Raw genomic sequence first — 17,079 nt, forward strand, 5'->3', positions numbered from 1 at the left:
CTGGCTTGGGGGCCGGACGTCTGGTACTCCATGCCTGCTTCCGGGGCTTGACCGATTTCTTAGGGCCAGCCTGTCGAGGAAACGACTGTGGTTTGGGCCTGCCCTGGGCCCTAGATGACCGAAAGGACGATGGTCCAGAACCAGAAGGAGCAGCGGCCGACGGGAGACAAGCAGATTTGGCTGCCGCCAGCGTGGCCACAATCTTATCCAGATCCGGACCGAAGAGAACTTCTCCGGTAAACGGCAACGCTTCCAGACCTTTCTTGGAATCTGCGTCCGCCTTCCAGGATCACAGCCACAAGGTGCGACGAGCAGCTAACGCTGCTGAAGAAATTCTAGACACCAGAGTACTAATGTCTAGAGCCGCCTCGTTGATGTAGGTGGCCGAATCACGGAGATTGCCAATCAACTCCGCCTGTTCGGCCGGACAGTCGGATTCAAAAGAAACCTCTAATGAATCCGCCCAGCGCTCCATCGCTCTGGCAACCCAGCAAATGGCCATAGCCGGCCGTGCTGCCCCCCCTGCAAGGGAATAAGCGGACTTCAGGCAGATTTCTACCTTGCGGTCCGTAGTATCCTTAAGGGAGGACATGGATGGCATCGGCAATGTGGCACTACGGACAAGACGGGTCACGTGAGAATCCACCTGTGGAGGGGATTCCCACTTAGCAAAATAATTATCCGCGAACGGATAAGCCACCGCCAGGCGTCTCTGCGGCTGGTATCTTTTGCCAGGTTGTTTCCACGCCTCCTCTAAATGGTCCACCAACTGACCCGAAAGAGGAAAGACTGTGGCATCGCCCTTCACATCTTTGAAAAAGGCATACTTAGATTTAGCCGCTGGGGGAACTTCGTCCTCAATCACCAAGGCTGTGCGGACCACCCGAATAAGTCCAGGAATATATACTTTGGACTTAGCATCAGCGTCCTTAGTATGGAGAGGTTCCTGATCGTAAGGATCCAGAATCTCCCCATCATCAGACGTCCCTTCGTCATCCTCATAAGGAGCGGACAGAGACGCCACCGGCCTTTTATGAGGCCGCATCACAGACTCCCCTTGCAACACATCCGACAAGTGCTGTACAGAACTCGTCAGGGAGTTAACCCACGCTGGCTCCTGAGAACCCGGGAGCGGGGGAAATAGGGAGACTGTGGGGTACCACCAATTGTCGTGGGAACCCATGCATGGGTGACGACACCACAGACTGCTGGGACAAACCCATCGGAGTAAACGCGGGCTGCGGAGCTAACTGGCCCACTAAAGCTGTTAACGCCTGAGCGAAACAAGCCCAGGGCGGCTCCTGTACCGGTGCTGTAACCGTAAGAGGCCGCGCCATGGACAAACACTGCCGGCAAAGGCCCTCCGCGCTACCCTCCCCCTCCGCTAACGGTACTTTGCACGTGGTACACTGTAGCCGGAGGGGAAAATCACTTTCAGACATGATGGCACCACGTATGTGACCTCTCTCACCAATTAAGTATTAAATAGGCGAGAGACCACCCTGCAGCACCGCACCGCAAGGGCTTTAGCAGAAAGAACAGGGACAGTAATAAAGCTGACAGTTTAGAGAAGAAAAGTTACAGGCAGCAGCGCTAGCACAGTCACATACAATGCAGAGAAATAACAATTCCTGCACTAACAGCGCTGATCACTCAACTACACAGACACAGGGCCTGGTAGGACACAGCGCTGCATACACAGACCTGAGCCACAGCGGAGGAGAGGTATGCGGGGGGACCCAGACCACGATGCTTCCATCCAGCGCTTCCAGCAGCGTTCACCATGCGTTCTGGAGAAGATGGCCGCCGAGGAGCAGAGAGGAGGCTGGCCTGGGGGAGGAGCGCTGCCACAGGACCAGTCGGCAGCATGCAGAGAGGGCTGTGTGCAGCGGGGGAGGCGCCGGCTGTAAGACAGGGAAGGCGCGCTCCCCTGGCATGCATTTAACCCCAGGGACGCCGCAGCGCTACCGCTCTGCTGCGGTCCGCTGTCCCAGGGGGTAGTGGAAAGCGCAGGTTGGTCGCCTGGCTCCACGCTGCAGCCAGTCCCCAGGGAGCCCCCTGCCTGGGGACTTAGGACCATGTGACCAGCGGGGACCCACCGCGGGACCCCGCTGCTTACCTTTGTCCCCCTTGGATCCGGCCATGGTCCGGAACATCTGGGGTCACCGCTAGCTGTGACCCCAGATGCTCACCAGCATCCCCGGATCGGTACCGGCGTTCTGGTACCGGCGGGGGTGTAGGGAAGACAGCATGGACGTCAGGACTGACTGTCCATGCTGTACATCCAGATGTGCAGCCACAGCTGCACTGAAGAAAGCTTCAGGGGCTCTTCTAGCCCCCACTCCGACAGGTGCACCCGACGCTGGCCGGGCACCAAACTAAACTGAGGTGCCTTGGCCCGGGGGCGGGGTATAGGAGGGGGACCTAGTGCATCCTGGGAGGCTGAAAGCTTAACTCTTTAGTGCCCTGCGACTGACGTCACACCTATACCCAAGGTATCCTGTGGATACCCTATGGACCCTGAAGTAGAAAGTAAGGTGACCCCTGATCTCAGCACTGTACACACCGACCAGACACACAGACAGGGACCGGGTAATAGTAATGTGACCCCTGATCTCAGCACTGTACACACCGACCAGACACACAGACAGGGACCGGGTAATAGTAAGGTGACCCCTGCGCTCAGCACTGTACACACCAACCAGACACACAGACAGGGACCGGGTAATAGTAATGTGACCCCTGATCTCAGCACTATACACACCGACCAGACACACAGACAGGGACCGGGTAATAGTAAGGTGACCCCTGATCTCAGGTACACACTGACCAGACACACAGACAGGGACCGGGTAAAAGTAAGGTGACCCCTGATCTCAGCACTATACACACCGACCAGACACACAGACAGGGACCGGGTAATAGTAAGGTGACCCCTGATCTCAGCACTATACACACCGACCAGACACACAGACAGGGACCGGGTAATAGTAAGGTGACCCCTGCGCTCAGCACCGTACACACCGACCAGACACACAGACAGGGACCGGGTAATAGTAATGTGACCCCTGATCTCAGCACCGTACACACCGACCAGACACACAGACAGGGACCGGGTAATAGTAAGGTGACCCCTGAGCTCAGCACTGTACACACCGACCAGTCACACAGACAGGGACCGGGTAATAGTAACGTGACCCCTGATCTCAGCACCGTACACACCGACGAGACACACAGACAGGGACCGGGTAATAGTAAGGTGACCCTGGAGCTCAGCACTGTACACACCGACCAGACACACAGACAGGGACCGGGTAATAGTAAGGTGACCCCTGATCTCAGCACCGTACACACCGACCAGACACACAGACAGGGACCGGGTAATAGTAATGTGATCCCTGATCTCAGCACCGTACACACCGACCAGACACACAGACAGGGACCGGGTAATAGTAAGGTGACCCCTGAGCTCAGCACCGTACACACCGACCAGACACACAGACAGGGACCGGGTAATAGTAAGGTGACCCCTGCGCTCAGCACCGAACACACCGACCAGACACACAGACAGGGACCGGGTAATAGTAATGTGACCCCTGCTCTCAGCACTGTACACACCGACCAGACACACAGACAGGGACCGGGTAATAGTAATGTGACCCCTGAGCTCAGCACCGTACACACCGACCAGACACACAGACAGGGACCGGGTAATAGTAATGTGACCCCTGCGCTCAGCACTGTACACACCGACCAGACACACAGACAGGGACCGGGTAATAGTAATGTGACCCCTGATCTCAGCACTGTACACACCGACCAGACACACAGACAGGGACCGGGTAATAGTAAGGTGACCCCTGCGCTCAGCACCGTACACACCGACCAGACACACAGACAGGGACCGGGCAATAGTAAGGTGACCCCTGCGCTCAGCACCGTACACACCGACCAGACACACAGACAGGGACCGGGCAATAGTAAGGTGACCCCTGATCTCAGCACCGTACACACCGACCAGACACACAGACAGGGACCGGGTAATAGTAAGGTGACCCCTAATCTCAGCACCGTACACACCGACAGGGACCGGGTAATAGTAATGTGACCCCTGATCTCAGCACCGTACACACCAACCAGACACACAGACAGGGACCAGGTAATAGTAATGTGACCCCTGATCTCAGCACCGTACACACCAACCAGACATAGATAAGAGGGGGAGCCCGAAGTGCTGAACAGAGGTATTTATAGACTGGATTCGGGTGGGTGGCAGAGCCCTCAGCCTAGGGGCAGTCTGTACCCAACATCTCATGCCCATATGGGCCCTTCACTGCTGTCGGGCACTGGATGATAGATGAAAAATGAGCCCCAACCCCCGAGAGAAGGAGGAAGCAGGGGTTACAGCTGAGGGGCAGCCATGAGGGTCTGTAATTAGTGCGCCACATGCAGAGGGCTGTGTAATGTCCAGTGACATGCCACAATGCCAGTCTCGTCCCCAAGGGTTTAATGCTGCATAATCAGGGCCTGTAGCAATCTGCCAAATATCTACACAGACCGGGAGCTCGTCCTGGGCTCAGGGAGACAACAAAGAGCAGGTCTGAAAATCCCGAACACTGTAGTAATCAGCAGAGAGGCGCCTGGCACAGCAACGCTATCACATTCAGGTTTGCTCATGTTTAGCAGAGAGGCGGCTGGCACAGCAACGCTATCACATTCAGGTTTGCTCATGTTTAGCAGAGAGGCGCCTGGCACAGCAACGCTATCACATTCAGGTTTGCTCATGTTTAGCAGAGAGGCGCCTGGCACAGCAACGCTATCACATTCAGGTTTGCTCATGTTTAGCAGAGAGGCGGCTGGCACAGCAACGCTTTCACATTCAGGTTTGCTCATGTTTAGCAGAGAAGCGCCTGGCACAGCAACGCTATCACATTCAGGTTTGCTCATGTTTAGCAGAGAGGCGGCTGGCACAGCAACGCTATCACATTCAGGTTTGCTCATGTTTAGCAGAGAGGCGCCTGGCACAGCAACGCTATCAGATTCAGGTTTGCTCATGTTTAGCAGAGAGGCGCCTGGCACAGCAACGCTTTCAGATTCAGGTTTGCTCATGTTTAGCAGAGAGGCGCCTGGCACAGCAACGCTTTCAGATTCAGGTTTGCTCATGTTTAGCAGAGAGGCGCCTGGCACAGCAACGTTATCAGATTCAGGTTTGCTCATGTTTAGCAGAGAGGCGCCTGGCACAGCAACGCTATCACATTCAGGTTTGCTCATGTTTAGCAGAGAGGCGCCTGGCACAGCAACGCTATCATTCAGGTTTGCTCATGTTTAGCAGAGAGGTGCCTGGCACAGCAACGCTATCACATTCAGGCTTGCTCATGTTTAGCAGAGAGGCGCCTGGCACAGCAACGCTTTCACATTCAGGTTTGCTCATGTTTAGCAGAGAGGCGCCTGGCACAGCAACGCTATCAGATTCAGGTTTGCTCATGTTTAGCAGAGAGGCGGCTGGCACAGCAACGCTATCACAATCAGGTTTGCTCATGTTTAGCAGAGAGGCGCCTGGCACAGCAACGCTTTCAGATTCAGGTTTGCTCATGTTTAGCAGAGAGGCGCCTGGCACAGCAACGCTTTCACATTCAGGTTTGCTCATGTTTAGCAGAGAGGCACCTGGCACAGCAACGCTATCATTCAGGTTTGCTCATGTTTAGCAGAGAGGCGCCTGGCATAGCAACGCTATCACATTTAGGTTTGCTCATGTTTAGCAGAGAGGCGCCTGGCACAGCAACGCTTTCAGATTCACGTTTGCTCATGTTTAGCAGAGAGGCGCCTGGCACAGCAACGCTTTCACATTCAGGTTTGCTCATGTTTAGCAGAGAGGCGCCTGGCACAGCAACGCTATCACATTCAGGTTTGCTCATGTTTAGCAGAGAGGCGCCTGGCACAGCAACGCTATCAGATTCAGGTTTGCTAATGTTTAGCAGAGAGGCGCCTGGCACAGCAACGCTATAACATTCAGGTTTGCTCATGTTTAGCAGAGAGGCGCCTGGCACAGCAACGCTATCAGATTCAGGTTTGCTCATGTTTAGCAGAGAGGCGCCTGGTACAGCAACGCTTTCACATTCAGGTTTGCTCATGTTTAGCAGAGAGGCGCCTGGCACGGCATCGCTATCAGATTCAGGTTTTGCTCATGTTTAGCAGAGAGGCGCCTGGCACGGCAACGCTATCAGATTCAGGTTTGCTCATGGTTTAGCAGAGAGGCGCCTGGCACAGCAACGCTTTCAGATTCAGGTTTGCTCATGTTTAGCAGAGAGGCGCCTGGCACAGCAACGCTATCACATTCAGGTTTGCTCATGTTTAGCAGAGAGGCGTCTGGCACAGCAAACGCTTTCAGATTCATGTTTGCTCATGTTTAGCAGAGAGGCGCCTGGCACAGCAACGCTATCACATTCAGGTTTGCTCATGTTTAGCAGAGAGGCGCCTGGCACAGGCAACGCTATCAGATTCAGGTTTGCTCATGTTTAGCAGAGAGGCGCCTGGCACAGCAACGCTATCAGATTCAGGTTTGCTCATGTTTAGCAGAGAGGCGCCTGGCACAGCAACGCTATCAGATTCAGGTTTGCTCATGTTTAGCAGAGAGGCGCCTGGCACAGCAACGCTATCACATTCAGGTTTGCTCATGTTTAGCAGAGAGGCGCCTGGCACAGCAACGCTATCATTCAGGTTTGCTCATGTTTAGCAGAGAGGCGCCTGGCACCACCAACGCTATCAGATTCAGGTTTGCTCATGTTTAGCAGAGAGGCGCCTGGCACAGCAACGCTATCACATTCAGGTTTGCTCATGTTTAGCAGAGAGGCGCCTGGCACAGCAACACTATCACATTCAGGTTTGCTCATGTTTAGCAGAGAGGCGCCTGGCACAGCAACGCTTTCAGATTCAGGTTTGCTCATGTTTAGCAGAGAGGCGCCTGGCACAGCAACGCTATCAGATTCAGTTTTGCTAATGTTTAGCAGAGAGGCGCCTGGCACAGCAACGCTATAACATTCAGGTTTGCTCATGTTTAGCAGAGAGGCGCCTGGCACAGCAACGCTATCAGATTCAGGTTTGCTCATGTTTAGCAGAGAGGCGCCTGGCACAGCAACGCTTTCAGATTCAGGTTTGCTCATGTTTAGCAGAGAGGCGCCTGGCACAGCAACGCTATCACATTCAGGTTTGCTCATGTTTAGCAGAGAGGCGCCTGGCACAGCAACGCTATCACATTCAGGTTTGCTCATGTTTAGCAGAGGAGGCGCCTGGCACAGCAACGCTTTCAGATTCAGGTTTGCTCATGTTTTAGCAGAGAGGCGCCTGGCACAGCATCGCTTTCAGATTCAGGTTTGCTCATGTTTTAGCAGAGAGGCGCCTGGCACAGCAACGCTTTCAGATTCAGTTTTGCTAATGTTTAGCAGAGAGGCGCCTGGCACAGCAACGCTTTTCAGATTCAGGTTTGCTCATGTTTAGCAGAGAGGCGCCTGGCACAGCAACGCTTTCAGATTCAGTTTTGCTAATGTTTAGCAGAGAGGCGCCTGGCACACCAACGCTATCAGATTCAGGTTTGCTCATGTTTAGCAGAGAGGCACCTGGCACAGCAACGCTATCACATTCAGGCTTGCTCATGTTTAGCAGAGAGGCGCCTGGCACAGCAACGCTTTCAGATTCAGGTTTGCTCATGTTTAGCAGAGAGGCGCCTGGCACAGCAACGCTTTCAGATTCAGGTTTGCTCATTTAATGTAACAAAAAACACTTTTTCCACCCAGAGAATTGTATTTAGTAACTTGCATTGCACAGGCAGCAGATCTGAATGTACGTACACCAGGACCTGGTCTCCGAGGTAGCTTTACAACACGTGCTAAGAGAGGGGTGAAACCAGACTGGGTGAGAGGGACATCACAAATCATCATCCAGCCTCTCAGGGGTCAGGTGGTGTCTCGCAGCTCTACGAGCAATGTAACTGGAAGGGGTTAATGTGATACACACTGGAAGGTGCCTGCTAGAGACTCCTAGACAGACAACTAGCCATTCACCTCGAGTGACCAGTGTCTGACTGAGCGCCCTGCAAACCCTAAGCTTCCTCTCCAGTGGTCTCGTTCAGCATGAGGAGGGAACCGGTAACCCCGATGCCCCCAATACAAAGCCCCTCCACTTGCAGTGAAATAACTGTAGACGCCAAGTCATATTACTCAGGAAACACAAAATTAAGACTGGTAACAGCCCAGAACGCTGACTCTTGGCATCATAACTTAAAACGTCCCTGGAAATTGGTCATAAAAACAGAAAGAAAAGAGGTGTGTCGGGGATATTGCTGCTTCAAGAGAGGAGGTGTCCTGTGGCTGGTGCGTACCCTGTAACATAGCACTCCATCTCATCCAATCACAACTAATAACTGGCTTACCGGGGACCCCTAACGTCATTCATATCTACAGCTGGGCTCCGCTCACCCTGGTTACACCTGACAACCCTACAAGGAAGCTCTGTCCAAAAGGCAAAGGGTTAAATCAAGGTACACAGAAGCTTCCTGTCCTCGGGCATAACAAAGGGCAAGAGGAGAGGGGGACTGAGGTTTGGGCCCCCAGGTATCAACCATGGCTGTTTCGGCCTCGTGGGGGCTGTGTCAGGGATAGCCTGTCCATCGCAGTGTCTCAGTAAAATAAGGGGTACTGGGTTCTGGAGCCGCTGGGATCAGCAACATAAACTGTCCTCGTACTGTCCACATCCACTGCGGCCGATACCGGGAGGTGCTCCAGTGCGTACGCCTGGTTCTGCTCACGGACACAAGATGAAAACAGCAGCGGCGGCGTCCTGCAGACGGGGAGAAGGGCAGAGCGTCAAATCTCAAGCTACGCTCACCTACTGCGCACTATTATATACTCCAGGGCTCAACACATTTTTCTAAAACCTAGGAGCCAGACCCCCCCCTTCCCCCGGGACATTACTGAGCACCTACGCCCCAGGCAACCAACCCCCATGGCCACACCACTAACGGGGTACCCCAGGTAAACCTCCCTCCCACAGCCACATTATTGAGCAGCTAACCCGCCTCCCCAGGCTACCAACCCCCAGAAAGACCACCCCTCCGCAGCCAAAAAACCCTGGGCAAGCAAAGCCACCGCCGGCAGTGGCCGAACTAGAGAGTGGTGGTCCCAAATGCAAGAATATGCTTTGGGCACCCCTATGCAGTTCCACCAGTAGTAGTCCCTCCTCTGCAGTGCCCCCAGTAGTGGTCCCCCCTATACAGTGCCCCCAGTAGCAGTGCCCCTATGCAGTGCCCCCAGTAGTAGCAGTCCCCCTATGCAGTGCCCCCAGTAGTAGTCCCCCCCCTGTGCAGTCCCCCCCTATGCAGTGCCCCCAGTAGTAGTCCCCCCCAGTGCAGTGCCCCCAGTAGTCCCCACTATGCATTGCCCTTAGTAGTGCCCCCCTATACAGTGCCCTAGTAACACCCCCCTCCCTTATATAGTGCCCCAATAGCGGCCGCACCCCCTGTACAGTACCCCCCGTAGCGGCCACCCACCCTATGCAGTGCCCCCAGTAGTGGTCCCCATATATAGTGCCCCCAATAGTGGTCCCCCCTATGAATTGCCCCCACTATGAATTACCCCCAGTAGTGGCCCCCCCATACAGTGTCCCCAGTAGCGGCCACCCCCCCTATGCAGCGCCCCCACAGTGTCCCTAGTAATGGCCATTCCCCCCCCCTATGCAGTGCCCCCAGTGTCCCTAGTAATGGCCATTCCCCCCCCCCCGCCCTATGCAGCGCCCCCACAGTGTCCCTAGTAATGACCAGTCCCCCTCCCCCTATGCAGCGCCCCCAGTAATGGCCATTCCCCCTCCCCCTATGCAGCGCCCCCACAGTGTCCCTAATAATGGCCATTCCCCCCCCGTATGCAGCGCCCCCACAGTGTCCCTAGTAATGGCCATTCCCCCCCCTTATGCAGCGCCCCCACAGTGTCCCTAGTAATGGCCATTCCCCCCCCTATGCAGCGCCCCCAGTGTACCCAGTAATGGCCATTCCCTCTCCCCCTATGCAGCGCCCCCACAGTGTACCTAGTAATGGCCATTCCCCCCCCTATGCAGCGCCCCAACAGTGTCCCTAGTAATGGCCATCCCCCCCCCATGCAGCGCCCCCACAGTGTCCCTAGTAATGGCCATTCCCCCCCCCCATGCAGCGCCCCCACAGTGTCCCTAGTAATGGCCATTCCCCCTCCCCCTATGCAGTGCCCCCACAGTGTCCCTAGTTATGGCCATTCCCCTCCCCCCCCCTATGTAGCGCCCCCACAGTGTCCCTAGTAATGGCCATTCCCCCTCCCCCATGCAGCGCCCCCACAGTGTCCCTAGTAGTGGCCATTCCCCCTCCCCCTATGCAGCGCCCCCACAGTGTCCCTAGTAATGGCCATTCCCCCCCCCATGCAGCGCCCCCACAGTGTCCCTAGTAATGGCCATTCCCCCTCCCCCATGCAGCGCCCCCAGAGTGTCCCTAGTAATGGCCATTCCCCCTCCCCCTATGCAGCGCCCCCACAGTGTCCCTAGTAATGACCATTCCCCCCCCCCCATGCAGCGCCCCCACAGTGTCCCTAGTAATGGCCATTCCCCCCCCCCCCATGCAGCGCCCCCAGTGTCCCTAGTAATGGCCATTCCCCCCCCTATGCAGCGCCCCCACAGTGTCCCTAGTAATGGCCATTCCCCCCCCCCTATGCAGCGCCCCCACAGTGTCCCTAGTAATGGCCATTACCCCCCCCCTATGCAGCACTCCCACAGTGTCCCTAGTAATGGCCATTCCCCCCCCCGCCCTATGCAGCGCCCCCACAGTGTCCCTAGTAATGGCCATTCCGCCCCCCCCATGCAGCGCCCCCACAGTGTACCTAGTAATGGCCATTCCCCCTCCCCCTATGCAGCGCCCCACTAGCGTACCGCCGCTGTCCGCTCCTCCTGGCCGCTCTGACGTCTCTCCCATCACCTGCCTCGGGCTGAGCCGGTAGGTGGAGCTTATGAGTGAGCTCCAGCCGGCTCACTCTGTGGACGACGCAGCAGCCAATGAGAGTCTGACAGACTCTCATTGGCTGCTATAACACACACACAGGTGCCGCTGACGGCTGTATGTTTGTAACTCTGCAGTGTGGACGGCGCTCGCGACCTGGCCCCCGGGTTTTGTCGAGCCCTGATATACTCCTATAACGTACAGATACACTATCACTCCGTATCAGGCCTACACGTGGCACTGTGATGCTACTCGTGGCCCACCCCCACCATTATTAGATTCTTACCCACAATCCCCAGTCCTCATCGAGCTGTCGACAGGCTTCCAGGGAGCAGATTGCCGTCAGTCTGAGTCTGCTGCTCCTTTACTACTGGATCTGCGGAAGAAGCACGGGATCCGATCAGCGTACAGCCATAATGACACGGGCAGCTGCCAGAGGAGAACCTACCGAATCTGAGACATTACAGACAGGTACAACACACAGACCCTGAGCGCTCCCCCCCCACTTCCTCCCATGACAAACACAGAGTAACGGATTATGGACGCCATCGCCGCTTCAGCTGGTCACGTGACAGAAATGCCGACAAGTAAATGTACACACGGAGACAGGGACTCACAGAAGTAGGGATGTTCCATGGCTTCGCGCGCGGTCAGCCTCTGCTGATGGTCATAGCGCAGTAACTTATCCAGCATGTCCAGAGCCTCCGCACTCACCAGATGGCGATTTTCACTGTGCAGGAAATTCTCCCAGCGCTTACGAGAGTGTCTGAGGGTCAGAGAGAGCATAGAGAGGACACTTAGTGATTACGAATGACATTTCTATCAGCTCAATGCTGGCGCGGGGGGGGTGGGGGGGGGATTAGACTATCATGTTATGTACGTTTATACTCACTGTCCCAGGATGTCATTGAAATGAGGATCCAGCTCTATGTGATACTTCTTCAAGTATCCAAACAGGTCATCGGTGCCCAGAACCTTGGCAATGCGTACCAGCTGCAAACAGACAACATTACCCTGAGCAAGTCCCCCAGCTGCAAATAGACATCATTACCCTGAGCAAGTCCCCCAGCTGCAAATAGACATCATTACCCTGAGCAATTCCCACAGCTGCAAACAGACATTACCCTGAGCAATTCCCACAGCTGCAAACAGACAATATTACCCTGAGCAAGTCCCCCAGCTGCAAACAGACAATATTACCCTGAGCAAGTCCCCCAGCTGCAAACAGACAACATTACCCTGAGCAATTCCCACAGCTGCAAACAGACAACAGTACCCTGAGCAATTCCCCCAGCTGCAAACAGACAACAGTACCCTGAGCAATTCCCCCAGCTGCAAACAGACAACATTACCCTGAGCAATTCCCACAGCTGCAAACAGACAACAGTACCCTGAGCAATTCCCCCAGCTGCAAACAGACAACATTACCCTGAGCAATTCCCACAGCTGCAAACAGACAACAGTACCCTGAGTAAGTCCCCCAGCTGCAAACAGACAACATTACCCTGAGCAATTCCCACAGCTGCAAACAGACAACATTACCCAGAGCAATTCCCCCAGCTGCAAACAGACAACATTACCCTGAGCAATTCCCCCAGCTGCAAACAGACATTACCCTGAGTAAGTCCCCCAGCTGCAAACACAACATTACCCTGAGCAAGTCCCCCAGCTGCAAACAGACAACATTACCCTGAGCAAGTCCCCCAGCTGCAGAACACCATCACCCCCTCCCTGATACATCCCAGCTGCAGGACACTACACCCCTTGAGTAAGTCCCAGCGACACTACACCCACTGAGTAAGCCCCAGTATAACCAATGTTACCAAATGCTGTGGTGACCAACCTAACATTGGCTGTTTCCTATGTGTAAATGGATCTATACACTGCACATACTGTACTTACACATCGGGCTATATACTAGACACCCTATGCCGGATAAAGGACAATAGTGGTGCATGGAAAGATATGTATGACTGAAATGTATACTGGCCATTGCTGGATACTGGTGACGAATGAGGAATATTGTGGGCATTACATACAGTATATTACTGGGTGTGATATGTTATGCCGTGCCCTGCAGCCAGACGTCCATGTAAGAATATCATTACACCCCCTCCCCCCAAACAAAAATAAGATATGGTAAGAACTTACCCTTGTTATCTCTATTTCTACGAAGTCCATAGGGTTCCACAGGATACCTTGGGGTATTGGTGATGACGTCAGGCATCGGACACGAGTGTTACATTTTCATCCTCCCAGGATTCACTGGGGTCCCTCTCCTATACCCCGCCCCCGAGACAAGGTATCTCAGTTTCGTAACCAGCCAAAGGCCAGAGGAGAACAAAGAGAGAAGAAAGTCTGGAACACACAAGAATCACATTCTCACCAGAGGGAGACGGAAAAACCGGTGACCAGATAAAAGCCCATCTGCAGTACAGGTGCGACAGGGCGGGAGCCCTGTGGAACCCTATGGACTTCGTAGAAATAGAGATAACAAGGGTAAGTTCTTACCATAGCTCTTATTTTCTACATCAGGGTCCATAGGGTATTCACAGGATACCTTGGGGATGTCCCAAAGCAGCCTCCTTTAAGGGTGGGGACGCTCCTGTGCTGGAAGGAGAATCCGCCACCCGAAGGAAGCATCCTGAGAGGCGAAGGTATCAAATGCATAATACCTCATAAGGTAATGGACAGAAGACTACGTGGCTGCCTTGCACAGCTGAACTGCAGAGGCACCACGGCGGGCTGCCCACGAAGGACCCACAGACCAAGTAGAGTGAACTTTAAGAGAGGACGTCACAGACAGGCCCTCATGAATGTAAGCCTCAGAAGGTTTACTTAGTGGCAGGCCAACCCTTCTTATGGAAACCATAGAGGACAAACAGAGTCCGATTTCCTAAATGAACGGGTACGGTCAACATAAATCCTAAGAGCCCATACCACATCCAAGGAGGCCTCACCAGCAGATAGGTCTGGGGAATTAAAGGCCGGTACTATAATTTCCTCATTGATGTGGAAACTGGATACCACCTTAGGTAGGAAACTAGGGAGGAGCGCGCAGCACTGCCCTGTCCCTATGAAAAATTAGAAATGGGGGGGCGACATGAAAGAACCCCTAAATCTGACACTCTTCTGGCCGAGGCAATGGCCAGAAGAAACACAAGTCTTCGCTGTGAGGCATTTTAAATCCACTGAGCCCAGTGGTTCAAATGGCGGTCCTTGGAGAGCCCTAAGGACCACAGACAAGTCCCAAGGAGACACAGGTGGAACAAAGGAAGGCTGTATGTGAAGTACACCTTGCATAAAGGTGTGGACATGAGGAAGTGTAGCAATCCTACGCTGAAACCATACTGACAGGGCAGAAACCTGCACCTTCAGAGAAGCAAGGCAAAGACCGTGATCTAAGCCCGCTTGTAGGAAAGCCAAAATCCTGGATGTCCTAAAAACCTGAGGATCATAGCTTCTAGGTCGACACCATTCAAAGAAAGTATGCCACACTCGGTGGTAAATTCTTGCAGAAGCCGGCTTCCGAGCTCTGAACATGGTGTTAACAACAGAGCTGGAAAAACCCCTGGACCTCAAGAGGGCAGTCTCAACAGCCAAGCCGTCAAAGACAGACAGCCCAGGTCCGGGTGATGGCAAGGACCTTGAGAAAACAGGTCTGGATGTAGAGGCAACAGCATCGGAGCGTCTATGGATAGGCTCCTGAGATCTGAGTACCAGTGCCGTCTGGGCCACGCTGGAGTTATCAGCAGGAGCGTGCCGCCTTCTTGCTTGAATTTGCGAATCATTCGAGGAAGAAGGGATCACGGAGGGAAGAGGTACGCAAACTGGAAGGTCCACCGGACCGACAGAGCGTCTACCAGAAGTGCCTCTGTGTCTCTTGTTCTTGACCCGTACACAAGAAGCTTGTTGTTGTGTTGGGTGGCCATGAGGTCTATCTCTGGAAGGCCCCCCTTGTTCACCAGTAGCTGAAACACCTCCTGGTGAAGAGACCACTCTCCTGGATGCACATCTTGACGGCTGAGAAAGTCTGCTTCCCAGTTGAGGGCTCCTGGTATGAACACTGCCGAGATGGCAGGGAGATTGCCTTCCGCCCATGCTAGAATACGGGACACCTCTGTCAGGGCCGCCTGACTGCGGGTTCCTCCTTAGCGGTTTATGTAAGCCACCGTGGTGGCGTTGTCCGACTGCACCTGCACAGGCTTTCCATGGAGGACATGTCATGCTTGTTGGAGAACTTTGAATACTGCCCTTAGTTCCAAGATGTTGATTGGAAACGCAGATTCTGCTGGCGTCCACCTTCCCTGGAAGAAGTGTGGATCTGACACTGCTCCCCAACCTCGAAGACTGGTGTCCGTCGTCAGAAGGACCCAGTCTGCAACCCAAAAGGGGCGCCCTCTGTTCAGGTGAGTAGTATGTAGCCACCAGGCTAACGACAGACGTATCTCCGGTGACAGCACACATTGTCTGTGTCTTTATCCGGTGGGGCAACCCTTCCATCTGGAGAGGATCAACTTCTGCAGAGGTCTGGAGTGAAACTGGGCAAATTCCACCAAGTCGAACATAGACACCATGGATCCCAGTACCCTCATCGCTGAGTGAATAGACACTCGGCGACTCTGCAGGCAACTGCGTACTTTTGCCTGTAATGCAGAGATTTTTACCTCCGTCACAAAGATCCTCTGTTGTTGGGAGTCCAACAGGGCTCTGAGATGGAGCATCCTCTGTGATGGCAAAAGGGATGACTTCTTCCAGTTTATCAGCCGTGAGCCTGCAACACAGAGACTGTCAATTGCAGATGGCGCTGAAGGATCTCTGGAGACCGTGCCAACAGCAGGTGGTCATCCAGATAGGGCAACAAGCGGACCCCCTGCATCCGCAGGTGGGCTGCCATGACTTTGGTAAACACTCAAGGCGCTGTGGCCAGATCAAAGGGCAGTGCTTGACATTGGAAGTGTTGGTCTCCTACTGCAAACCTGAGGAAACGCTGGTGTGCTGAGACAATGGGAATATGCAGGTAAGCATCCTGAATCTCTAGCGACACCATAAAATCCCCAGGCTCTATTGCCAAATGATGGAACGCAGGGTCTCCATCTTGAACCAAGGAACCCTCAAGAATTTGTTGAGTGATTTGAGGTTGAGGATGGGCCTGTAAGACCCATTGGGTTTCTGTACCAGAAAAAGATTGGAGTAATACCCAGATCCTCTCTGGGACAACGGGACCGGCACTATGACCCCAGCCTGGAGCATAGAGTGGATCACCTTCCAGAATTCCAGGGCCTTGTCTTGGGCTCACTGAAGGCACGTGGTGAAAAACCAGCCGGAAGAAGAGGGCGTACCTTTGAGAGACAACTTCTCTTACCCAAGTGTCTATGGTTGTGTGACACCAGCACTGGGCGAACTGAAGAAGCCGGCCTTCCACTTTGGGGTCCCCCAAGGGGAGGCCCGTCCAGTCAGGCTGAGGGCTTATCGTCCGACTTGGGAGCTGGATGTCTTGTACTTCAAGCCTGCTTCTTTGGCTTGGCAGATTTCTTGGCCCCTGCCTGTCTAGGAAAGGACTGCACTTTGAAGTTACCCTGGGCCCTATAGGGCCGAAAGGACGAAGTACCAGACCCTGATGGGACTGTCGCCGATGGTAGACACGCAGACTTAGCTGCTGCCAGAGTGGCCACAATTTTGTCCAGATCAGGGCCAAACAGGACCTGTCCATTAAAGGGCAAGCATTCCAATCCCTTTTTGGAATCTGCGTCTGCTTTCCAAGAACGCAACCAGAGGGTGCGGCGCACAGCCACTGCTGCTGAAGAGATTCTGGAAGTGAGGAGCCCTATATCTAAGGCTGCCTCATTAATGTACGTAGCGGAGTCTCTGAGGTTACCCACTAACTCCACCTGCTCAGGTGATGAGTCAGCATCTAGAGACGTCTCCAAGCTATCAGCCCAACGCTCCATGGCTCTGGCCACCCAGCACACGGCCATAGCCAGTCTAGACGCCCTCCTCCCCGCAAGGGAATAAATGGATTTCCGGTATATTTCCACCTTGCGATCCGTGACATCCTTTAAGGAGGACATGGGCAA

The 17,079-nt window shown here is 54.2% G+C and overlaps 1 protein-coding gene across 1 annotated transcript in view; it reads right to left on the reverse strand.

Moving 5' to 3' along the window:
- Window positions 1–7,777: 7,777 nt before the first annotated feature.
- CSNK2A2 (casein kinase 2 alpha 2) overlaps window positions 7,778–17,079 on the reverse strand; it is a 43,966-nt gene continuing 34,664 nt past the window's right edge. Inside the window, exons 9-12 of the mRNA XM_088456855.1 lie at window positions 11,895–11,995; window positions 11,620–11,768; window positions 11,289–11,378; window positions 7,778–8,832 (exon numbers count right to left, since the gene is read on the reverse strand). Of these exons, the coding sequence (XP_088312981.1) occupies window positions 11,305–11,378; window positions 11,620–11,768; window positions 11,895–11,995 (324 nt within the window). The 3' untranslated portion in view covers window positions 7,778–8,832; window positions 11,289–11,304. The remainder of the gene's footprint in view (window positions 8,833–11,288; window positions 11,379–11,619; window positions 11,769–11,894; window positions 11,996–17,079) is intronic.

The sequence above is a fragment of the Taudactylus pleione genome, unplaced genomic scaffold (genome assembly GCF_031769625.1).
Source record: "Taudactylus pleione unplaced genomic scaffold, aTauple2 ptg000724l, whole genome shotgun sequence".
NCBI lineage: Eukaryota > Metazoa > Chordata > Amphibia > Anura > Myobatrachidae > Taudactylus > Taudactylus pleione.